General features: G+C 45.9%; 1 protein-coding gene across 4 annotated transcripts in view; it reads left to right on the forward strand.

The window, feature by feature from the left end:
- The first annotated feature begins 877 nt into the window (after positions 1-877).
- Positions 878-26,000, forward strand: part of ntn2 (netrin 2) — a 61,410-nt gene continuing 36,287 nt past the window's right edge. For 2 of the 4 annotated variants that reach the window (XM_046369089.1, XM_046369092.1), the window contains exons 1-2: positions 5,161-5,592; positions 16,595-17,769. In XM_046369089.1, the coding sequence (XP_046225045.1) occupies positions 16,701-17,769 (1,069 nt within the window). In that variant the 5' untranslated portion in view covers positions 5,161-5,592; positions 16,595-16,700. Of the gene's footprint in view, positions 1,033-5,160; positions 5,593-16,594; positions 17,770-26,000 lie in introns of those variants that run through there. The other 2 variants (XM_046369090.1, XM_046369091.1) reach the window with 2 other exon arrangements.

Here is a 26,000-nt window from a genome sequence, read left to right on the forward strand (position 1 = left end):
TAAGGATAAACAAAAACAATCTAAATTAATGTATAGAGCATGCTCCATATAAGGGCATGCTCCATATATCTCTTAAACTATCCTTAAACCCCAAAAGCAAGGGAGCGATCAAACATTTTGTAGTAAGGCCTTATTAAGGATGCATTTCCTGATTCCTTGATATGCCCATAAATTGACAAGTAAAGGGCACTGAGGGAAATTTAAGAGGTCAATTGTTTAAAGACTACTTAATTCATTTTAAGGGGTCTTGGTATGTTTGAAGGGAAAGTTAAATGATATGTAATACTAATTTTAGGCAGTCCTTTTCCCTAGTGCTACTTAAATATTTTAGAGGGAGTTTGGCATTTCTCTCACACCTCCAAATGTAGGCTTAAGTCTATAATAGGCCTAACGTTATCAACTGTCCAGAAAATATTTCCAATCCTGTTTTGTGTTATTGTCAACACAGATTGACGAGCGGGAAAATGATCTTCCCGCTCTTTTATGAGCACGTCCCATATCGTCAGTTGTGTCCACACCTGACATCGATTCACTAATTAGACAAGATGCAGGACAAGCTTTGCTATTCTTTCAGTATTTATTGTCAGTGTGAGTTAGGTGGGTATAAGGTCTCCAATGTGTCTGTATATTTTGCGTTGTTGGTAGCCTATTTTTTTTGCTTTTGAGTTTGCGTTCGATTTTAGTTGCATTTAGGGGACTATTAGCGGTTGCGTTTTGAATGGCCTACAGTTGCATGTGCGACGCGCGTTCAGAAGAGGGCGCACTCTACCCACTTACATGTAGGTGTGGAAATTCCCTCAGAGGAAGGTACCTTCGGCTCTTGCGCTCAACAGCGGAGATGCCAACAATGAAGCTAGGCAAAAGCCGGAGGCTGACATTTTCTTAAAGGTGTCCGCCGCAGGGAACCCAACGCTGTAGAACGGAGCTTTGGAAAAATCCCTGGAGCTTGTTTTTGAGACAAAATCAGTAATCCAAGTGCAGCAACACAAAGGACCGCAGAGCGCTCCCCGCTTGGATTCACTGTGACAGCAAGTGAGTGTGTTGCCTGTTCTTACTCTTGCTTTCATTCTTCCTTTGATGTAGCCTAATCTGTCACCACTTGTAATTAGAGTGATAATCTACCTAGATTAGTGCCTGTCTAGTTTAGTTCCTTTGTCCAGGATAAATGGGACAGTTACAGTGGGATGGAGATGTTTGAGTGGTGCATGTTTCATGCTGTGTACATGCATCGTTCATAGGCCTATTTACAGTATTAAAATGTTACTACTTGTTAAATGGTCACTGCATGGAGACCAGGCTAAACTATATGCATGTAGGCTAAACTACATCATGGAGCACTGTTTAGTAGTCAATTTCATATTCCTTTTATGACTGCTTGGTTTAAATTGGCATGATCACCCATGTAATCAAATTGCTGTTCCATCAAAAGGTAATGATTGAGGTTTACAGATTGATGGGTCAGGGTTAAATGCTTTCAAATGATATCATTAACAAACTAAGCAGATTAAAAATGACATTATTTTGACAACAACACCATCCAATAAGATTGTAAATCTTTCCAAGCAATCTAAGCCTTCACACATACACAGCAATGAAAAATATTATTATGACAACTTAGTGAGTGGAAATAGTAGATGGGTCTATTTCTTGATCGAGGTTTTGCAGACTTGTGTATTTAAAACAAAGGATGTATAAAACTTAGAGATGAAGGGTCCTATATAGCAAATACACAGCTTTAAGTTGAACATGTATTCATAACTGTATTAACCCTGTTCGACGTTGATGATAGGGAAAATATTCCGATTATATAACTGCCAAAAAGGTTGAGGGGAGAGATGCCATAGAAGAGAGGATAATGTGAAGGAAGGGTAGAGGGAAGCAAGGAAAGTAAAAGGAGAAGAAGGGCGAGGGAGGCTCTGAAAAGAGGAGATGAATAGCAATACTGGAGAGGAAGAGGAATGAGAAAAGGTTGACAAGGGAGGAAAGGAAAATGCCATTTTAAATACTTTCACGTTATATGGCAATTGGTTATAAGACAATAGAGGGGGGTTTATTCATGTGTTCACCTATTGTTAACACTACATAACCAAAAGTATGTGGACACCTGCTCGTCGAACATCTCATTCCAAAATCATGGGCAATAATATGGAGTTGGTCCCCCCCTTTGCTCCTATAACAGCCTTCACAAATCTGACAAGGCTTTCCACTAGATGTTGAGGGACATTCTTCCATTCAGTCACAAGAGCATTAGTGAGGTCAGGCACTTATGTTGGGCAATTAGGCCTGTCTCGAAGTTAGCGTTCCATTTCAACCCAAAGGTATTTGATGGGGTTGAGGTCAGGGCTCTGTGCAGGCCAGTCAAGTTCTTCCACACCATCCCGACAAACCATTTCTCTATGGACCTCACTTTGTGCATGGGAGCACTGTAATGCTGAAACAGGAAAGGGCCTCAAGGCCTCAAAGTTGAGCACAAAATCATGTAGAATGTCATTGTATGCTCTAGTGTTAAGATATTCCTTCACTGGAACTAAGGGGCCTAGCCCAAACCATGAAAAACAGCCCCAGACCATTATTCCTCATCCATCAAACTTTACAGTTGGCGTTATACATTCGGGCAGATAGCATTCTCCTGGCATCCGCCAAACCCAGATTCATCCGTTGGACTGCCAGATGGTGAAGTGTGATTCATCACTCCAGAGAACGCGTTTCCACTGCTCCAGAGTCCAATGGCAGCGAGCTTTACTCCATTCCAGCCAACGCTTGGCATTGCGCATGGTGATCTTAGGCTTGTGTGCGGCTGCTCGGCCATGGAAACCCATTTCATGAACCTCCTGACAAACAGTTATTGTGCTGACGTTGCTTCCAGAGGCAGTTTGGAACTCGGTAGTAAGTGTTGCATCCAATAACAGACCATTTTTAAGCGCTTCAGCACTTGCCGGTCCCTTTCTGTGAGCTTGTGTGACCTACCACTTCGCTGCTGAGACGTTGTTGCTCCTAGATGTTTCTACTTCACAATAACAACACTTACAGTTGACCAGGGCAGCTCTAGCAGGGCAGACATTTGACCAACTAACTTGTTGGAAAGGTGGCATTCTATGACGGTGCCATGTTGAAAGTCACAGAGGTCTTCAGTAAGGCCATTCTTCTGCCAATATTTGTCTATGGAGATTGCATGGCTGTGTGCTCGATTTTATACACAAGTCAGCAATGAGGGTGGCTGAAATAGCCAAATGCACTCATTTGAAGGGGTGTCCACATAGTTTTGTATATAGAGTGTATTAGCCTCTCACACCGAGAAGAGAAGATAGGACTCAGGAAAGTAGGGGAGGAGAGGAAGATGAGACTGGGATAAACTCAGGCACAGAGCCTGGAAAAATAGGAACGAAGAGACACTTTTGCTGCCCTCTGTATTTGTTATTTACTTCTCCTCCACCCCCCTAAACCTGTCCACTGCACACTATTCCATTATTATCTGTTGACTATTTTTCTCTGTCATTCAGGTCAATAGTATGAAAATAACTCTCTCTGTACTCTACTTTAAATGTCAGTATTTTCTGTTGCCTATCTCTTTTATCGTGTGAGAAGCTGTCCAAGAGTAGACCTAAGACAAACAGACAGATGAGAAAACACACACACACACACACACACACACACACACACACACACACACACACACACACACACACACACACACACACACACACACACACACACACACACACACACACACACACACACACACACACACACACACACACACACACACACACACACACACACACACACACTGCACTCTCTCTGTAAATCATGCTCAAACTTTATAATGTAAGATTTTTTAGGGCTAAGAACCATATTAGAGAATATTAAAAGATCCATTGTTTTGGTTCAAAAATTTCCAAAAGAACAAATGAATCAGTTGTTGTATAGCCTGGTGCTGTTACCCCCAGTGGATGGTGCAGTAAATACACTAAGAATGTTGATCAGCTTACAATGGAGTCAGGAGGCACGAAGGATTTGAAAGAACGCATGGGGTGCAGGGGCACGAAATAACGGTGTGTGTAATTATTCATTGCTACACCTGCAATAACACACCGGACCGAATATGCGTACACTGTAAATGAAAGGTTTAGAATATAAACTAAACATGATAGTCCCGTCGAGAGTTGTTAAATTAATTGCGCAAATATTCTCCGTTTACCAACTCGGTTTTTATGCACAAACGCACAGTGACATAATGAACGTTTAGCCTACTCACGCTGACAAAGCATATGCCACATAATCTATGGCCTACTAACAAATTAACCACGAGGAATTATGAATGAGGGGGGTCTTTATTGATGCAATGCTGTTATTCTTGCCCCTCGCCATAGTGGCGCATGAGGGACACTGTGGGCCTGAAGGGACCCCTCTGAAAATGAGAACGCATAGATCTGCAGAAAATACCTCCAATCTCTAAACGTCCTCACAATAGGCCTGTTCTTGGATCCTCAACCAAAGACCGGCGCTGCAAGCAAAATATAATACCCGTTTATTTAATTAGGTGCCCCCTTGTCTGTCATAATATGCATGTCCTATATGTGGCTGTTTTGGAGCGTTGGCGTCCACTAATATGACCAAGCTGGTTCTGGCTATTATTATAATTAATACGTTATAACAATCGCATCTGCCTCTAGTTTCTGCGAGCCCTCGAGCCCCCTCAACTGAGTTTCAACAAGTTCAATGTTTTGTGTTCTCATTACGACCGCCATATGGTTGCCAGCGAAAACACCAAGCATCGGGCATTCATTTTAGCACGCTCACGGTAACACAAGCATTATAGCAACGGAGGTATAGGCCAATAATGGTTGTCAAATGATACGCGCTGGTTTGTTCAGTTATAGCTCTTCGTTTGACAACACTTACAAAGGTTGATATAGTTAGTGTATTTTTTATACTTAAGTTATTTACTCCACATTATTGTGAGGCAAATATGCACATTGCTCATTAATTCAAATCTCTCTCTCTCTCTCTCCCTCTCTCTCTCTCTCTCTCTCTCTCTCTCTCTCTCTCTCTCTCTCTCTCTCTCTCTCTCTCTCTCTCTCTCTCTCTCTCTCTCTCTCTCTCTCTCTCTCTCTCTCACACTCTCTCTCTCTTTCTCTCTCTCTGCGGTCGCGACTGTGATCCAAGACGCTCTTGCGCGCAAGGTTAAGAAAATCTGGAATTGATTTTAATGGGGAGTAGCCTATCCGTCGCTTGCTTTTCAACCTATGGATGTATTGGTCTCTTTTCACTTGTACTGGACGGAGCGGGCGAGTGCAGTGTCTCACCTCTGTACTGTGTCCCCCTTGCCTTGCTCATGATATCTGTCGCTTTTGGAGAATACTGAACGTGCCTCTGTTTCTAAACAGCTTTGTATAATGTACCGTCCTCGAAACGCTCGAGACTGAGCAGACGGGACTTGTCCATTGCGTTTGGGAAGAAGATTTTCTTCTGACAGATGCACATTTATTTTTGATTGTTTTGGACCTGAAACGTTGGACTGTGTTGTCGTTTTAAGAATCGCCAATACACCGCTCTTGGGCAAGTTTGATGTCCATTTTACGCATTTAACACGTGAGTTTACGAAGTCAATTTCATACATTTCCAGTAGCCTATGTTTGTCTGTCTTCATATGCTCCATTATTTAGTTCACATTCATGAAGTTTTATCAAATGTATTTCACTGTGGGATTTTGTATTTCTTCTGATATATTATAAGGCTGATCCACTATGCGTAAAGCACTGTTAATTACGCAGTTGTCTAATTAATATCTTTAATAAATGTTTGCTCCTTATGAATTCAATTCACATTATTTAATTATTGCAATTCGGTTTATAGTTATTATTTTGTAGGAGAAAAAGTTAAGGTAGGCGTTATTATGTCACGCTTGAAATGATGGGGCAATATCCACCCTATAATTTGTTCAGATGAATACTTATTAGTATTGTTTATGGTAATACAAGTATAGTGTAGTAATATTACGGTTAGTCGTTTTTGTAGGAAACCTCTGGGCGCACTGAAATGGAGAGGCAAGGCGGACAGGTGGGCGATCAAAGAGCGCGGTGAGCGAGATCTAGCGTGCGGTGTGAACTTTCCTTAGTTTACAGCTGCCCGGTGGGTCCAATGAAAGAACGAGTAGATGTAGAGTCCATGTGTTTTAATATCAGTCCAATCTAGGCTAAATACAGATGCCAAACCAAGCAGCACTCCTCGTATCCCGCTTTCGAATATAGCGGACACCTTATGCCAAATCTCCCAATGCGTTTGTCAATTTTAATATTTTCCCTTTACTTTGACGTCACCGCATTCGTATAGAAAAACACGAGAATGGAAGATTAGGAAGTTATATTTTCTGTCTTGAAGCTTATAGGAACATGCTACTTGGGATCCTTGGGACTTCCATACCCCATTGTCGTTGACATTTGAAATGGTTAAGGTTAAGGTTAGGTACGGATTATGGTTAAAATTAGGGTACGGGTAAATTAAGGTTAGGGTTAGAGTTTAGGGACATCACAAGGATTCCGATTAACCAATGCTGATACCAGCAAGTTTAAACCCCACCAGTAATTAAATTAATTGAAGGATAGCATTGTTGAGAGATACAAGTCAGAACTAAATATTTTCTATGTGATTATTTTATATGAATACAAGTTTGAAAAAAAAATCTTGACAAAAATGATTGGCAAGTTTTCTTGTCTTGGCAAGCCTGATTTTGCTGATATGGCACTGAGCATGAGTCCTATGAAACTATTCACCTTGCAATTATAATTAGGAGGCCCGTCTTTTTCCCAACACTCACATCCTATAGAGTATAGGCTACATATTACAGACTAGCAGTAAAAAGCAGACAAGCTGCGGGGAGAAAGAGTTACACCACAACTGCAATAGATTCCTTATCTTAAATGCTTCGATTGAGCTAAGGTATGGCCCTATTAGAGATTAAAGAGTGTCAGCCACTTGACCCACTTATCCTCATTCTTCTGGCAAATTGCTGGAAGCCATCCAGAAAGATGGTGTTGTTGATACACCCTTAAGTTGTTCACTCAGATAAAGAAAACGTTGATGTGGTTTTAACTGTGGAATGTGGCAACCTTATGAGCAGGATTGTCTGGTCAAATGCAACAACGGCACTGTTATTCATATAGGAATGTCCGTACTTGTTTTTGTTAATTAATCATAGTCATTTAATTGCATCATGTTATGATCCATCAATAACACACAGTCAAAGGTTGAGCCAGGAGTCACCAGGGCTCAGGCACACGGGTGTGTAAACTAATCCACAGGAACTCACTCCAGCAGGTTTATAAACTCCTTCTGGTGGTGGTGGTGGGTGGGTGTGTGTGTGTGTGTGTGTGTGTGTGTGTGTGTGTGTGTGTGTGTGTGTGTGTGTGTGTGTGTGTGTGTGTGTGTGTGTGTGTGTGTGTGTGTGTGTGTGTGTGTGTGTGTGTGTGTGTGTGTGTGTGTGTGTGTGTGTGTGTGTGTGTGTGTGTGTGTGTGTGTGTGTGTGTGTGTGTGTGTGTGTGTGTGTGTGTGTGTGTTGTAACGTAAGCAGATCATTTTCTCTGTGCTTTTCAAGGCAGGATTCCTTGGGACTCTTGGCTCCGTCCACCTGAACGAGTAAAGTCAACACATCCAATATATTTTTCTTCTCTGGTTTGAACAGCTTGAAGGGGGGAAGGAATGCTGCTGGTTCTTTTCCCCCACGCTTTTTCTTCTTCTTTTGGTGGGCCTGAGACAGCTGTTGGTTTGCAGATATCAACATTTGTCATCCTTAACAAACGAAACAAGCTGATTGGAGTGTTAAGCTAAGTCCACACATTTGGCTCAACTTTGACCCTTTATGGAAGAACAGCTAGTGAGCCCGAGTATCGCAGATTCATCTGATTCATATCTGAACCTATTCATCATATTTGGCTTTAGCACCAAAAGGGGAATGCCCATGTAGTTCTCTTTCCCCCAAATCTACTGCATCATTTTTATGCTGTGTCTAATGGTTTGGCATAGGCCTTCAAGAGTGGTTTTTCACAAGGAATCAGAATGGGCCTACCTCTGCTCTTCCTCAGTTGTAACTGTTGACACTCTGCACACAGAAATGTAACTCCTTACTAGGGAGATGGAGTGTGGGGATAGATAGATAGATAGATAGATAGATAGATAGATAGATAGATAGATAGATAGATAGATAGATAGATAGATAGATAGATAGATAGATAGACTGCTGGCAGTGTGATGAGTGACCATCCTTAGCACCCAACCACACCACATCTCCCTTCCACCTTTTATATTGGAGGTGGGAGGGAAGACAAAACACTGTCTCTTCTGTCTTTTATAAGTGTGTGTCGGTGTCGGTGCAAGCCGGACGCCCCTGTTAAACTGCTGCTCGTCATTCGTCAGTGTGACGCCTCACGCGCCCCTTCCCGTGGGATGATCCCGGGCCGAGATTCCGAAGCTCCATCCCACCGCTCGCCGCTCCCTGCCAAGTCTGCATGTGTCAGCAGCACACATTTCCTCCAGATGCAGAAGGGTGTGTGAGGTCTGTGCGTGTGTGTTTGTGCTCAGGGTGTTTTGACCACCCTGCTATCTAAATCATTTTAAAGTTGAACTCTTGTTTAATCTCAATTATCAATAAAGAAAATGCCATTAGTGTACGCATGCAGGTGTCTTAGTTCTATCTGAAGGAATCCAATACTTCCTTTGGTCTGGGGTGAGTTGTTGTCGACTCACTCGCTGTCGACAGGCACCGCATGTCTGGCCTTCCCAAAGGTACAACAACCACATGTGTTCGCCCCATAGCCCCAGCTCCAACTCATCTCAATGACAGCCAGTCAGCATGTGGGCACAGGGGGTTAGGGGGACACAGCGAAACAGGGCCAGTAAAATAGCAGGTGACTGTCATAAACAGAGCCTGGCTATCTTCTCTTTTCCTCTGGCCCCCGGGGGGCTGCCATGGCAACATGAAGGAGCAGACCAGCTCGGTGGACCGGGAGGGCCTCTCTCCCTCTCTCCCTCTCTTTTCCCTCCCCTCCCGGCCATAACTCACCGCTGTGCAGTGTACCATTACCCTGCTCCAGCCTGGAAAATGGACATCACCATTGAGCTCTGTGTGGAAAGGGAGGGAGATAATGGGAGGAGTAGAAGGAGAGAGGTGGAGAGAGAGGGATAAGGGGAAGGGTGGGTTGTCTGATGATTCAGCCCCTGCCTTCAAAAACCCTGGCACCCCTGATAATGTATGGGGCTCTGTGTGTGTGAATGAGAGCGCATGTGTTTGTCTGAGTGTGTGTGGTGTGCATGCCCGTGCCTATGTGTGAATGAGAGCGTTTGTGTGAGTGTGTGTGTGTATGTGTGTGGTGTGTGTGCGTGCGTATGTATGTGAGCGGTAAGAGCATTTTGAACACTTAATAAAATTATTTGTGGTATCCCCCCCATCAGTTCAAAGTGGCCCAGCTAGCTCTGGCTGTGGGGAAGTCTCTTGTACAATGGAAAAAGCTTTTTTCCTGTTGGAGGGCTCGGGGAGAAACCGCAAGCCTGCCTACCGCAGAGCCAACCATCAAAGTGCTTTGAAGCACACACCTCAACCCCCCCTCTACAAACCACTTCCCACTCCCTCTGATCCAGGAACAGCTCACCTGGCACTTCTGACCACCACGTCCGATCGTACCGTGGTTACGCCCCCCCCCCCATGGGAAATCGAAAACTCCTCATAGCGTCCATGAAAAGCCATGTATGAAAGACATCTAAGGTGGTTCCCCAATCCTCACTTAAATCCAGTCATCCGGACCCAGTATGTTGGAATAGGCCTGTAGGCCTTACACATGGAGTTGTCACTGATGTCTCCATATTGTGAGATCTTCATTTAGAAGATCCGGACGGGAAGTCTCCTGTCTTTTCTCTGACGTCTCACACAGCAGTGGGTGTCATCAGTCCCATCTTGAGAACACATGTAGGGGGAAATATATTTCTTTTTTTTAAAAGCGGATCACAGCTTGACACAGGCTATAAATGCTTTTGGCGAAGGCCAAACCGCCAGCACATTATGAAATGAACAAGCCTCTATCTCCTCATTAGCCAAGGTATATTTCTCCCTGATTCCCGTATAAAACATGTTTCATATGAAAGGTATGTGTTCTATGAAACTCAGGGATGAGCTCAAGCCCTTATTCTTTCCCAGACTGCACAGTTAAAATCTCCATGTCTTCAAACCAAGATGGGGTGGGGGGATTTGTAGGCCTATTATAGGATGGCAACAATGTAGTGTTTGGAAAGGCAGTATTACATTATATCTCTCTCTTTCTCGGGCTCTCTTGGTTTCTCTCTCTCTCTCTCTCTGGTTACAGTTGTTCTATCATTCTCTTGTTCTTTGACCCCCCCACACACACACACACACACACACACACACACACACACACACACACACACACACACACACACACACACACACACACACACACACACACACACACACACACACACACACACACACACACACACACACACACACACACACACACACACACACTATCTCTTCTCCAAACTCAGTAAGCTCAAAGGAGGAAGCCATTCTAAACCTAGTGTGTGTGAGTCTGTTAGTAGCAGGGTGAAAGGTCAGGTTTGTGTCCTCTAAGTCTAACACCCCCCTTTATGGTATGCGTTATGATTGGGTGGCTGTAAACTGATCCTAGATCAGTGATAAGGTACTTGTACCCAGAGCAGTGAGTCATGTATGATGTCAGGGACTCGAGACCTAAAACCTCCTCTCGGGATCTCTCCATGGTACTGAACCACGACATCACAGAGTCAGTTAGGCCACTCTATAGGCTACCGCACATTACATCAGAGTAAATTAGGTAGATCAGCAAATAGGGTCAACCTCATCCCCACGTCAGGTTGATTTAAGGTCAGTGATGCATTGTTCCCCCTAATGGTGAAGGCTAGGATTGGTAAGGGAATGCGGATCCTAGATCTTTTCATATGGGCATCTTAAGGCTTCCTCTCGTTTGGCTGGGTGTTTGTGTATGTTGTTTCTATTTACCTGATGTTTGCTAGTGTATTTGTTGGAGTTCGTTGTCCCTAAGCAAGTGTTAGTACAGTACTTTCCTTGTCTGTCCGTCTTGATGTGAACAAATGAACCTTTTTCTGACACTGTTTCACCCATGAGTCGACCTTGCGCCATGTTTGCAGTCTCACATCCCTCCCTTTCCATGCCACAGACTCTTACTCACAGACCAAAAACACCAAATTCACAGAATGAACAGAAAATACCCCTAATATCAGCATTTTTTGCCTCCCTTTGTAGTGGAGTGTAACGCAGAGAACCCCCGAGCTTAGTACAGCTTCCTGTCTGGATCTATGAGAAGTAGCCTGACCTGCCTCCTCTCCTCTACTCTTAGTAGTTCTGGATCAGGTTCTGTTTTAATAACTACTGGAGAGTAGGCTGGGCCGCAGCGGCTGCATTCCTCTCCTGGGCGTTCTCGCTCTCTTAGAATGGAGAGGGAAAGAGAGAAACTGCTCTCTGCCCCTGAAAACCACCTTCTGTGGCACACTGTGTGTCTCTTTGTGTCAGAGATAGTCCCCCAGCGCTGGACTCTATGGGGGAGGTTCCCTCCCTTTACAGTTTTGTCATTTAGCAGATGCTCTTATCCAGAGCGACTTACAGTAGTTAGTGCATACATTTTCAAATTTGTTCGTTTTCTCTCTCTCTTTCTCTTCTACTTCAGAGCAGGTGTGAGACTTTTCCAAATTTGTCAGTGACCCCCCTGCTAATGACACCCTCAGCTATGAGAATTGACCCCTTCTTGCCGTTGTTCCTCTCCTGCTCTCTTGTTCACTTGTTCCATCATCGGATTTGGTTTGTGCCACTAATACCCTATTGCCAGTGGACTGTCAATCATGTGTATTTACCCTGTGTGTGTGTGTGTGTGTGTGTGTGTGTGTGTGTGTGTGTGTGTGTGTGTGTGTGTGTGTGTGTGTGTGTGTGTGTGTGTGTGTGTGTGTGTGTGTGTGTGTGTGTGTGTGTGTGTGTGTGTGTGTGTGTGTGTGTGTGTGTGTGTGTGTAGGGGATTTGCTCAGTCAATCAAGCCCACCCATTTAAATGCATACGCTGCATCTCCCATAGTTATGACTGGACTCTAATAGACAGTGTACAGTAGTGCCCTCTTGTTCACATTTAAAAAGTCCTCCACGGTTGCCACAGCTGCTAACAGGCCAATCAGGGATTACTGTACACTGGGCCCAGTGACAGACAGACATTGGGGCACCCGGCCTAGCCTCCTCCCAGGGTCATCTGAGTGGAGGAGCCCCAAGGAGATCCATTCAGCCTCGTGGTGAGAGGGCCACCCCCCCAGCACACTGCCCCAGCATGGGAGTCCCTGACTGGGCTACGAGGTGGATCAGCTGTCCCTCTCCCCCTGCACCCCTCTAGTTCTCCCTCCCCCCGGTCCCCCACGCCCAAGCCAAATAAAGCCTCTCAGCACCTCCTGTTTTCCTAATCCGTGAACTCTGACAGAGGAGCTGCGCTTGAAAGAGACACAACTCAACATGGGATGATCTCCTGGTGACGGGAAAGCTGAAAAAACGCTCCCCGGAATTTCGCAGCCAGGACCACCCTATTCCTCTCTCTCCTACCCCCCCCCCCTCCTTATTGTTGATTGAACCTCTTAGGCAAAAACCTATTGGATCAGTTCCAATCACATAAACACCCTGATATTCCTTGTGACATTGCAGGACCTTGCAGAACCAGAATCAGCAAGCGGCTGATAACTTGTCATGTATTCTATGCACATAAAGCCATATATCAACCTGGGGAAATAAATTGGTTAACCTCTCGGGACTTGGAAGCAGTAAAGCATCTTGTCGCGAGCAGTGTTAGATTGCAAGCACTGGCCATTTCAGTCCTTACTGAATGACTAGGCACTTTAGCCAAGTGGGTGGAAATACTGTCGTTTTTTTTTAAGCAGGTTTGTGTGTTTAGGCGATTAGATTTCAATTGAACCTGTAAGCCTAGTACATGACATGCGGAGCGCTCCACTTGTAAGAAGTAGCCTCTCGTTGGTAGTTAGCCGTAGTTAGAGTCAAATAGCAAAGCGTTTCTGTGTGGTATTCCCTACTCCTCACAAACATTCACACTGCTGTTGCTACTTCAACCACATTTAATTAGATACAGTGTCTGCCCCTGTCGAGAAGAACTTGTGGCTTGTGGAAAAGCTCTGTCAATGCTGAGAGCAGCAGATCATTTCTTGCTGAAGCTCAAACTTAACCGAGTGTTTCGGAGAAGTCAGCCTATGTCTCTCCGCTGGCGTCTCGGCTGAGAAGTTTGTGGAATTGGCACACACACTAGTCAAAATTCTACAGAGAACAAGCAAGTTGAACAATGTCGGTCAGTAACGTTTACATACCAAGGACACAGTCTTGTTCAGAGCTAGACTAGAGCTAGACTAGCGGTTAGCTTGAGTTGTTAGCTGTAGTGTATGCTTTTACTGTTAGCTTATGTTTTGAAAAGCTAACACAGAGTTGCTATTTTTTTATTTTTTTATTTAACCTTTATTGAACTAGGCAAGTCAGTTAAGAACAAATTCTTATTTACAATGACGGCCTACCCCGGCCAAACCCTATCCCGGACAAAACTGGGCCAATTGTGCGCTGCCCTATGGGACTCCCAATCACTGCCGGTTGTGATAGAGCCTAGCTAGCTAGTGAGTGTTCTTTTCAGGGGGAACTGTTGAGGTGGAATTAGAGCGGCAATGGCACTGTTCCTCCTCTGTTTAACCTGCGTCTCATCTGCCAGACGTGCTTGACAGCACCAGACCGCTGGAAGAATCTCCCGGCAGGCCGAGCAGAGATGTGTGTGGACCACACCATATTTAGTCATCCACAGGCCGCCACAGACCAACGATGTCGTCCTCCACCTTAATCTGTCTCCCCCTGTCTCTCCCTCCTTTTTTTAATCTCCCTCCCTCTACTCCCTCTTTCCATCTCTGTCACTTCCCCCTCTCCTTCGCTTTCTTTCTCTCCATCTCTGTCCTCACTCGCTCTCCCTTTTAGATGTCTCTGCCTTATCACTGTCACTCGTTCTCTTTCCATCTCTCTCTCTTCCCCCCTCCCTCCCTCCCTCCCTCCCTTCCTCCTTCTCTCTGCCTCTTTCAGTTATTTGTTTTGCTCTATCCCTCTCAGACACTTTTCACCCCACTTTGTACCTCTCTGCCTTTCCAACCATGCTCCCTCTCTCTCACTGTCCGTCTCTGTAATAGTCACTGCAGCCCCCCTCCCTCTCTCTCACTCTCTCTGTCCCTCCATCTCTCACCTCTCCCTCTCTCCGACGGGCGCGGCGCTGACGGAAGCTGGACCGCGATGCTAATGAGTTGCTAATTCCATCAGCGGTCTCCTCCTGTGGGCCTGACCTGGCTGCCTGGTCTGGCTGCCAGGCTTTGATGATGGAGTGCCTCCAATGATGTACTCCCGCCTGCTCACCCACTTTAGCCTTTCCCCTCAGACATGTCCCATTGATCATAGTCTTCCGCCCGGCACTCCTTGCCAAATCATTTATGAACCAGCCTCGTTCCATTCCTACTCTCCATTTTTCATTACATGGAATTTTATTTGATGTGAGGTGGACAGGTTTTTTTAGGTGCTCGGATGGCTGTGAGAGCATTCCATTCCGTACTTCAATTTGGCCTTAAGTACTGGTTAATGTTTAGGCAGCAAAATAGTTGGTTTGTTTATTTGTGTGTCGCCTTTCTAGGTCCAAAGACTGTTCGCGAGAAAGTCAAACCATAGTTTACTTTGTTCCCATAGAACATTGTTAGGGAGATATATTTAACCACTCTCCCAGAAATGCACAAGAATGCATGTTTTGCGGCCAAGTTAAAATAAATAGATAAAGAAGTTGGAACAGAAATTTCAATGGTTTTCTATCTCGCTATCTCTATCTCTTTACATTTTGATGATCCTCTTTCTGTTCTTACCACGCGCGCGCGCACACACACACACACACACACACACACACACACACACACACACACACACACACACACACACACACACACACACACACACACACACACACACACACACACACACACACACACACACACACACACACACACCTCCAGCCAGAGGAGAGGCCAAATGGTAGAAGCTTAAGCAGTTGAGTAGAAAAGAGCACCCCTATTTACCGGACGATTGGGCTCTTTCTCCAGTGTTCTGAGAGTTGCTAGCTTTGGAACCCCTAAAAAAGAAAAGAACAGAACTTTTGTTTTTCGACTCATTTTAACTCGCTCCGTCTGCCTTCCTCCTCGACTGAAGTGCAAGGCAGATGCAGGCTTTTGTTTAGCCAAGGAGGGGAGGGATGCCCAATAAGAGGAGTGAGAGGAGGAGGGGGGGGGGAGGGGCAACAGTTTCATTGTAGCTTAATAAATTCCTTGCAAAGACGATCGGGGCGCCTTCTCAACCTCTCGGCTGTCTGTCTCAAATGGGGTCCTTCCAGGCTTGACACCCCAGCAAATAAGGGTGGGATTAGGGAGGAAAAGCCCCGGGCTGTATACATCTCTTTTCTCCCTCCCTTTCTCGCTCTACCCTACATCTTTCTCTCATTCCCTCTCTCTCTCGCGCTCCTTCTCTCCCTTTCCCTCTTTGGAAACGAGAGGCCCCTGTCTGGTGTGGAGCCCATTTGAATGATCTCATCCAGGTACACTGACAGTCTGAGATTTATAGAGACCTTTCAGCCCAAACCAATGGCTTTGTTACAGCCAGCTCTGCCAATGGAGCCTTCCAGGAATCTGCCTCTGTAAAGAACATATTGTTGCCATTGTAGTCCACATATAGCTACAGTACCTGGGTACATGTCCAATGTTTTATGTTCAAATGGCATATAGCGTTGCACTTGCCTAGTGGGGAAATAAATACTATATTGTGTTCAATGCTGTGTACAGCTAGTTATTTGTCTTTAGTTCCTCTTTAGGTCAGTGTTCTTTTACCATTGAATTGGGGAGTTGGCTAAGGTCAAGTGTGGCTGACGGCTCTGCCTGTATATTTTGAACGGGGGATTATGGGGTGACTTCTGCCGCGCGCGCTGCCGAAGCACGACCAGAGTGCCTCGCCACGACCTGAATGGAGGTGCTGAAAGAGTGGCGCCATTGAAATTCAGGACTCGGTCGCTCCGGCCCCGGCCCCAAACATCTAAGATCTCTCTTTATATGGTCACTCTCTTTCTCTCTCTCACTCACTCGTTCTCCCCCATCTCTCCCACTACCTCTTTTACAGGCTTTTAGTTAATGAAAACACTCCATTACTCATTATAAGGCCCTGAGGTGTTTTGACATGTCACAAACATGATATTTAGCTCATATGAGCAAGCTTACGGATATAGTAGGGTTGAATTGACGACAGTAAGATGACTGGAAGTGTTTTGGACGATTGGACGTGTCCACAATAGCATGAGAATATCTACATGACTGAACTGTGAATATTTTCATCAATAAGCAGAGGTCAAAAAAGTTGTTTGTTGCTTTGAATCCTTTTATGACAAGCTCTGGCACTTATCTCTCCCTCTCTCTTTTCTTTCTTTTGTTTCTCTGGTTCACAGGACAGGCTGCGGTGGTCACGGTCACCCTAAAGGAAGGGTCTCCTTCCACTCCCCCTCTCACACCTACACATACACTCCCTCGGACACACACGCACACACACACAGGATGAGGGAAGCCTGGAGGTGCCTGCTGGGGCTTTGCCTCCTGGCATGCTTCGCCTCTCCCGCCTCTCCTAACGGTGCTGCCAATCCCTTCGCTGGGCAGCAGACACCCCCAGACCCATGCTATGACGACGCGGGCGCTGCCCGCCGCTGTATCCCCGAGTTCATCAACACCGCCTTTGGCAAGGAGGTGGCCGTGTCCAGTGTGTGCGGCCGGCCGACGCCGTCCCGCTCTTGTAGTGTGGTGGAGCGAGGTGATGAGCGGCCCTCAGTGCGCACCTGCCAGATCTGCGACGCGGCGGACCCGCGGCGTGCCCATCCGCCCTCCTACCTCACTGACCTCAACTCGGCCCACAACCTCACCTGCTGGCAATCGGAGAACCTGCACACCTCGCCGCACAACGTCACCCTCACCCTGTCGCTGGGCAAGAAGTTTGAGATCACCTACGTCAGCCTGCAGTTCTGCTCACCCCGCCCTGAGTCACTGGCCATCTACAAGAGCATGGACTATGGCAAGAGCTGGACTCCTTACCAGTACTACTCATCCCAGTGTCGGCGCATGTACAACCGGCCCAACAAGGCGGCCATCACCAAGCAGAACGAGCAGGAGGGCCTGTGCACCGATGGCCACACCGACCTCTACCCTCTATCCGGGGGGCTCATTGCCTTCAGCACTCTGGACGGGCGGCCCTCCGGGAAGGACTTTGACAACAGCCCTGTGCTCCAGGACTGGGTGACAGTCACTGACATCCGTGTCGTTTTCAGCCGGCCCCAGCTGCCACGTGAGCTAGGGGCAGGAGGAGTGGGGATAGGCGGGGGAGGCCGGATTGACGAAGACCCAATGGTACCGTCCACGTCTCTGCCGGCGTACTTCTACGCGGTGGGGGACTTCCAGGTGGGCGGGAGGTGTAAGTGCAACGGGCACGCCTCACGCTGCCTCAAAGACAAGGAGGGCAAGCTGGTGTGCGACTGCAAGCACAACACGGAGGGGCCCGAGTGCGACCGCTGCAAGCCCTTTCACTACGACCGGCCATGGCAAAGGGCAAGCGCTCGCGAGGCCAACGAGTGTCTACGTGAGTCACTGCTCTAATCAGCATTTTCTATCAGTTTTGATTCTGTTCTTTTCAAATTTCCTAATTTCAACCATTTTTTTACTCTCTTTGCATTTGCATTGTTGAATGTGTAGATTCATTAATTCAATCACACCTCATAACTAGAAATTGATTATTTAATATGGCAATGTTAGACAATTCATACACACACACACACACACACACACACACACACACACACACACACACACACACACACACACACACACACACACACACACACACACACACACACACACACACACACACACACACACACACACACACACACACACACACAGATTCTTGAAATGTTTGTGTCAGCATGGATTGGAATTCTTCAGTCCTCATGCAGTTTTTGAACAGAGGGAGGTGCTTGATGATCTGTGTAGTGGATTTACCATGTATTTGTGTCCTGCAACTTTGTTTTTTTGAGCAGTACAAATCACTCATTATAGAAATATGAGAATACTCATCAATTCAATGGCCACCATGTTGAAAGGACCATGACATTTTTGAGTAGGGTCTACTCCGTTACTTATCTTTCTATATCCAGGCACCCCCCCTATCTCTCCAACTCTCTTTCGCTCCCTCTCTCTCACCCCCTCTCCCTCTCTCCCCGCCCTACCCTTGAGTGAAGGAGGTATTCTCTTCCAGTGACAAGCTACTGAATGCGTCTCAGAATTCCTAATGAGGGAATGTGCAGGATGGGGATTGAGCCCTGTTGCACACCCACCCATCAGTGGGCTTGTGAGGCGAGACGGGCCCAACACAAACACACGTCTGTCTGGGATTCTGTGTGTCTCTCTCTCTCTCGCCTCCTTCTCCACATTATCCTCCCAAACGCCTGGGAATAATGAGGAAATTGTTGAAATACAGGTGGCAGTTCCTTTATGCGACAAGTAGCATACCATTTTCCCCCTTTAAATATGGACAAAACATGGGTAACGTTAACTTATATTTGAAAACAGCACATGGTGGTGTTTCTGGGTAGATTCAGCTTAAAACCGAATTAGTCATTTTCGGTATTAATTTCAACAGCTCTTTCCCTGAAGCTATATTAAGGAGTTTGATTAATGCTCAATCTGTGTTCTATCTGAGGTTGCTGTAATGGTCTCAGCATTGCAGGTAAAGTTAAAATAAGATTTTGACAATAGTAAGGCTAGATGTGTGTGCTGCCTGAATACACAGGATGACCTGCTGTTGACACAGTTGAAGATGAGGGTGGAATGTTCCGGTGGCCAATGCCAAATGCAACCCATCCCCAACCCTACATTGCCCAACAGATTTACAGTACACCGAAATGCAGCAGCAGTATTTGTGATTTCTGTTTTATTAGCTCTATATACAGGACTCCTGAACACTCAACCCAACTTGATGTTTTCTGGGCTCCCCTCTGAAGTAAACACGCCCCCTCACGAACAAGTCTAAACAGCGAATGACAACAGTTCGAGTTGTTGGCACACCACGGCAGCTAAGTCATCCAAGAATGTAATTTGGCAGTGATTGCCATTACTTCAAGACATGTATTCAAAAAAGAACCATCCAGACACTCTCTGAAAGCTTGGCAAGTGAAATTGCAGTAATTTTAGCAGATTACCTTTTTATGGGATTACTGCGTTTTATGATAAAGTGAACACAGATTTTTTTTAATATGTCAAATTCGGTTACTGCTTGTCAGTAATGATACTTTAAAAAACGGGTGGAGGTGGAACCCAATTCAGGTAAATTCTGCTTGTCATAAAAATGTGTAGCCATTGGAAAATAACACCGTATTAGAAGCCACTGTCCCACGTGTTCCTTCCCCGTAACTAAATACAATTACAGGCGAGTAAAAAAAAAACAGGAGTAAAACATTGAAAAACAGTGTATATTTTTCTAACATGTTGTAATTGCCAGCTCTGCTGGCCTGAAATCATATTTAGCGTTGAGCAGTGCCAGATCTGCTTAAAAGAGAGTGACAGGGCCAGAGGAACATAGCTGGGGCCATTGCAGTGCTGGTCCAAGGAGTGGGTATGTTTCTATTTCCCCCCTCACTGACAACCCCCCCCCTCCCCAGACCCTCAACCCTGTGCCCTTATAGTCACACCCGCCTCATACCCCAGCACCCTCCATTCCTACCCTTGATTATGTTCTCTAACTTCCCCCAAATCTCCAACCCCTCACGCTCTCACTGTCTCGCTTTCTCTGCGCCCCGTTGTCCAGCTCCTTCTCCTACACTCTTACTCCCTTGACTTACTCTCAACCTTTACCACCGCCCCCACACCCGACTCTATCCGTAACTCCCTCGCTCTTCCCCTCTCCCCACCCCTCTCCTGTTTGGGAAACGTTCCACCTGCTTCCCGTAGATCCCTCCTCAGTGGGATTGATATGTCACCTCCGTCCATTACTCTTGGACTAAATGCCATGTGCGCCGCGGCCAACACTGATGACCTCATCCCAGCGCTGATACAGGGCAGTAAAAACCTAATGCATGTTGCACGCTATAGCTGATCACAGATCAGAGGGGACGCCAAACACACATGTCCCTAATTACAATGTTCCAAAAAGCCCTTTAGGGCTCATTCTAGAATGACCCCGCCACAGTGCTGGTTCCAAAATGTCCTCAAAAGTGTGCTGGACTAGGTTTAAAAAAAGACGTCCCCACGGCACACTGAAGCTCATTCTTAAGAGTGTCCCCTCCCTTTGTTGGTCCTCGGCTGGCTTTTTCCTTTCTGGCGCTGCAGAAAGCAGCGGGCCGCACAAACGAGCCCTGTAGGACACCACCGCGTCAGCAGCAGCAGCCGTCTGTGGCGCCGGGCCGAGGTGTGTGTATTCAGTCTGGGAGAGGGTGTGAGATTGGCACGCTTTGGAGAAGCCGGGGTCCCCAGGTGTCACCGGAGCCCTTCTCTGGGTTGCAGGGCTATGGGTCTCCGGGAGTGTTTTTTGGGGGGCGGGCTGAGGTCATGATCCCCTGTGGGGTGATGACAAGGTTAAGCTGACGGGGAGATTCCCCTGGGGGGGGTGTAAATGTTTTATTTTATCCTAACAAAAATATGCACTGAGTATACCAAACATTAGGAACACCTTCCTAATATTGAGTTGCAACCAACAAGTGACATCGATAAGGGATCATAGCTTTCACCTGGATTCACCTGGTCAGTCTGTCATGGAAAGAGATGTTTTGTGTACTCAGTGTATATTATATTGTATATTATATTCAACAACAAAAAAATATTCCATTCATACCATTTGAAACCAGCACAGCTGTGTTGCTGAAGAGAAAACACGACTTAGTCCACATGTTTATGTAACACGTGCATCGTGCCCCATTAATGTTTTTACCTTCTTGCCTTAATCATTATCATTCATTGAGATTATTAAAAGATACTTTGAATCCCCTTCCCAGTTCTGAACTGAGTCGAGAGCTTGTATGGTGGTGTGAGCCAAGCCGAGCTGTCTCTCTAGTCCTGTTTGATTGTTCACGGGTCTCGCTAATGTTTGACATGCGCTTCGCCGAGATTACTGTCTGGGTTTTTGGCAGGCCCAGGAACCGTCTGCAGACACAAACCAGCACACACACGCTCCCCGCCCGCCCCACCGCCCCTCCATGAATCCTGCCCACAGACACGAGTTTACAAACCCAGAGCCATAGCAGTTTGCAATCGAAGCCAAAATAGGAGAGTTTGAGATGGCCTGTTTTTCTAAAGGAGATGTCATGGAAAAATTGTCTGCTTGGTCTCATTCAGAGCCAAAAGATCAAATGCGGTCGGGAACAGGTGAATAACAAGTGTCAGATTACTTACTGCGATAGGATGGTGCATTGGTGTGACGGTGGTGATGGTGTTATGGTTATGGCATGCTGGTAGTACAGAGTTACAGAGCTATATCATTACTGAGATGATATGGTGTTATGAGAGCCTGACTGGCACGTTATAGTGTGACGCAACGGCTTGTAATGAAGTTGACTGTTTAATTTGACTTTGATCACAATGTTTTTGTCGGACAGAACAGTTAACAAGTACGGTGGTGGCTTTTGACTGTCAGACTACATAACTATATATTTTATTACTTTGTGGCCATACAGTCCTGGCTCTCTCTGCCAGTGTCACCCCTGCTCGGCCCTACCCTGCCCAGATCTGCTCTTTGGCCAGCCAGCCTGTTCTCTCATGCTATTCCTTCTCATTAGTGTAGACTAGAGTCTACAGACCATGCCGGCTTCTGCTAGGCTCAGCCCTCTGTAATCCAGAAGTCCACACTGGGAATCACAGTACAGGCCAGACCCCACCAGCTCTAATGGACTCGACAGGCCATGACTGGATACTTAGAGCATAAAGCACATGACTTCAACAATGTGCCTAGCATTTGTCTGAAAGCAGCTGTGATAATGAGAGTGCATCACATATGTGAACAGTACGTACAGTATGCATCACAGGAGGTTGGTGGCACCTTAATTGGGGAGGACGGGCTTGTGGTAATGACTGGAGCGAAATCAATGGAATGGTATCCAATACATTTTTTAAAACATTTTTTAAATTTAGCCTTTATTTAACTGGCAAGTCAGTTATGAAACAAATTCTGATTTACAATGACGGCCTACCCTGGCCAAACCCAGACGACGCTGGGCCAATTGTGCGCCGCCCTATGTGACTCCCAATCACGGCCTGATGTGATGCAGCACGGATAAAACACGTGGTTTCTAGGTGTTTGATGCCATTCCATTTGCTCCGTTCCGGGCCCTTATTTTGAGCCATTCTCCCCTACGCAGCCTCCACTGATACATCCATTGTTCTGGACAGACTAAATCCATGTAGTCTGTCCAGAACAATTTCTCTTTGAATTATTGAACGTCTTATATCATACATATACAATGATCTATTCTAGGTCAATATTAGATCATGTCTGCCATGCTAATGAGGCAAGCTTGATTTGGAAATAGGAATTCTATAGAGAGAGAAGGGAGAGATGGAGGAGAGACTTTTTTGAAGTTCCATTGCCAGACTCCTTCTGCCTTTGAGGGGGCTCAGTATTTTTAGTAGACCTCTGTTTTTTTGGAAACTATTAGCAAGAATTAGGGGGGCGTTGACAGATGGGTTGCTGGAGAAAACACGGCGGTCCAGGAGGGTGTGTGTGTGAGTGTCTGGTTGGGCTCTACCTCTGGCAGACCCAGACCCAGCGCACACACATCACATCGTCTGGGACAGAGCTGTAAGACCTAAGCACACAGATCTGTGTGGAACTCTGGAAACACTGAAGGACACAAGAGCCCCAAATGCCAAAAACATCCAACTATCTTTTCCTTCTTTCTCTCTCTCCCTCTCTCTATCTCTTTTTCTCATTCTCCCTCTCTCACCCATCTCACTCCCTCTATCTCTGTTTCTCTCTCTCTCTCTCTCTCTCTCTCTCTCTCTCTCTCTCTCTCTCTCTCTCTCTCTCTCTCTCTCTCTCTCTCTCTCTCTCTGTCTGACATGGGGCAGATGGTTACGCGATGCTGATTATAATTTCAAAGCAACGCTCCATCTTTTCACAGCCATGCACCCCCCTCCCCATCTTTCCACAGCTTCTAGCAAGGGCAGTGAGAGGTCACCTCTCCTCTCCTTCTCTACAACAAATTCATCACACCACATTTAGGCACCAGATCCTAAAATGACTTCATTCTCACACACACATCGGTTCGGGTTGCAAGGTCATATAGAATTTGAATATCATAACGCATTAAATTGAATAACTTATGTGTGTGTGACAGAAGCACAGACACGGTTGGCTTTCCTTGTGTGCCTCGACCTGTGTTGTTACATGTATGTTGCCATGTTCCTGCTTTCACTAATTGACTGCAAACCCCTCCTCTGCTGTCGCCCAGGGCTCGCCGGGACCCGACACTTCAATTACTTACAGCGTGAGGGAGGGGGGGGGGGGCAAAAACGAAACCTCCTGTGCTTTCAAATACATTACACGGGCGAGGAATGTTGTTCTAAAATCAACAGCCCTATGAAATGGTGCCTTTAGGGTGGTTAGCGTGAGCCACAATCGGGGCTAAGGCTTGTGTGTACGCATGTGCATCATGATTGCGGCATCATGTAAGGGCTTGGTTTTCCTTATTGTTAGTGATAGATTTTTTGGAGACGTATGTCAATATCGCAATGTCTTGGTTTGTTAGTAGTTTTCGTCTTGCTTTTACAGCTTTGGCTAAGCCAATAGGATTGGTTTCCATTGTTGATTGGCTGTGTCTGATTCATTTCAGTTTGCTTAGTGTTTCTTTTTCTATTTAGCAACCCATTTGGTTTTTCTGGCAGCATGAAAAGACACTAAAACACAAAAAAACATTGTTTTAAGACCAAAATATCCACAACATTAGCAGAGGAATGTTGAAATCCTGGCAACCTTCTGTAAATGCCTGCGTCGTGATGCAGGCTTTCCCCTATATTAATTTAGCAGCGGTGGGCCGCCAATCCCCAAAATACATTTTTCAGGATGGCAAAACGTTTTCAGTGGGAACTTAAACAACTAAAACCAGGTATTTAGAAAAGATAATGGAGTTATATAGTTTTAAATACTAACAACCACCAGAATAAAAACTAGACTGTCAGAAAGAATTAGAAATTTAAAAAATGTCATGGCGTGGGCCCCCATTGATTTTGTTATAATGTTTGAGCCACTCCGATCGCATAAGAACATGGCGTAAGCCATAGCAAAATGTGTAGAATTGCAGGAAATTAGCTTTAAAACTGCAAAAAAAAATATCTATGGCCAAGAGGAGAGCCTCTTACATTTACGGCAGGAGAATGGGCGTGGTAGTGGGCGTGGCCAATGACGCCGTCTCCTGCCCCTCCAAGCTAACTTTGCCACCGCTGCTGAAAAAAATCATAGGGGAACCACTGGTATGGTGTGTGTGTGTGTGTGTGTGTGTGTGTGTGTGTGTGTGTGTGTGTGTGTGTGTGTGTGTGTGTGTGTGTGTGTGTGTGTGTGTGTGTGTGTGTGTGTGTGTGTGTGTGTGTGTGTGTGTGTGTGTGTGTGTGTGTGTGTGTGTGTGTGTGTGTGTGTGTGTGAGCAACGCATAATCTGGGTGTGTGATCTGAGATGTGGCGTTTCATCACTGTGCCAAGGCAAACTGCTGGGCTGGGGCTCCAGTTAGGTAGCGTGCCCACCCGCCTTCACTCCCATGCCCCCATCTCACTCCATCCCACATATGTTAGCAATCACAACCAGAGGTGCCCACCATTGGGGTGTTCTGAGCCATAATTGAATCTTGTCAAAGTCTGACCTCCCCCAGCGTAGAATTGACTCTCTGGGAGTTATGTTCTTTAAGCACGGGGTACTATTTTATGCTGAGGTTGGGTTTTAAAACTTTTTTTCATCCTAATGTCATAAAATGTACCATTATTTCTAATAACAGTTTCAGTTTGGGCCATTTTTTTCTGTTTGAGGTCTCTGTGGAGTCTTCCTTTTAAAGTGTTCCTGTAAAAATATGTGGGTTTGGGCTCCTAGCCATTGTTCATCGTGGCAGGAGAATCTGTGGGTATGTGGAGAGCAGAGCATATCTGTCTATCCGTCTGAAAAACGTAGATCTATCTGCCTTTGCTGTCGAGCCCGTTTCATCCGTGTTTTGGATGGCTGTGTCTCCCAGCTATTCCCAACCTTTTTTGGTTACTGTATCACCAACTGAATTTTGAGGGCTATACCTGAGTCGGGCAGCTAACTGGTGGTCAACATTTTCTAGAAAGACGAGCTTGAAATGGGCATAAAATCATCTAATCAACTTGACAAAAAAAAACATTATGTTTAGCTGCGTGTTTCTCAAAGTTAGCTGGCTATGGCTAACTTATTGATCCCGCTTTGCAGTATACTCATCTGGTCTATGTGTATGGGTGTTCATACTCTCTGTCTATAGTAAACTCTAGAATACTTGATCTATATTTATAACGATGTATATAGTGTGTGTGTGTGTCTGTCATGTCTGACTGGACAGTTACAGATATTTGCGGAGTGTTTTTTTTAAATGTGGAGCATTGGAGGTTTCAGGCTGAAGACTCATCTCTTTCCTTCTCTTTTCCCCTCGTTATGGAACAGCTCCACTGGGACACTCCAACCCAGTTCTCTCTCTCTCTCTCTCTCTCTCTCTCTCTCTCTCTCTCTCTCTCTCTCTCTCTCTCTCTCTCTCTCTCTCTCTCTCTCTCTCTCTGACTGCTGATCAAACCTCTGCCAGACTCCTCTTTTCTCTACTACAGGGCTTTCTA

The sequence above is a fragment of the Oncorhynchus gorbuscha genome, linkage group LG11, assembly GCF_021184085.1.
Source record: "Oncorhynchus gorbuscha isolate QuinsamMale2020 ecotype Even-year linkage group LG11, OgorEven_v1.0, whole genome shotgun sequence".
NCBI classification, from domain to species: Eukaryota; Metazoa; Chordata; class Actinopteri; order Salmoniformes; family Salmonidae; genus Oncorhynchus; species Oncorhynchus gorbuscha.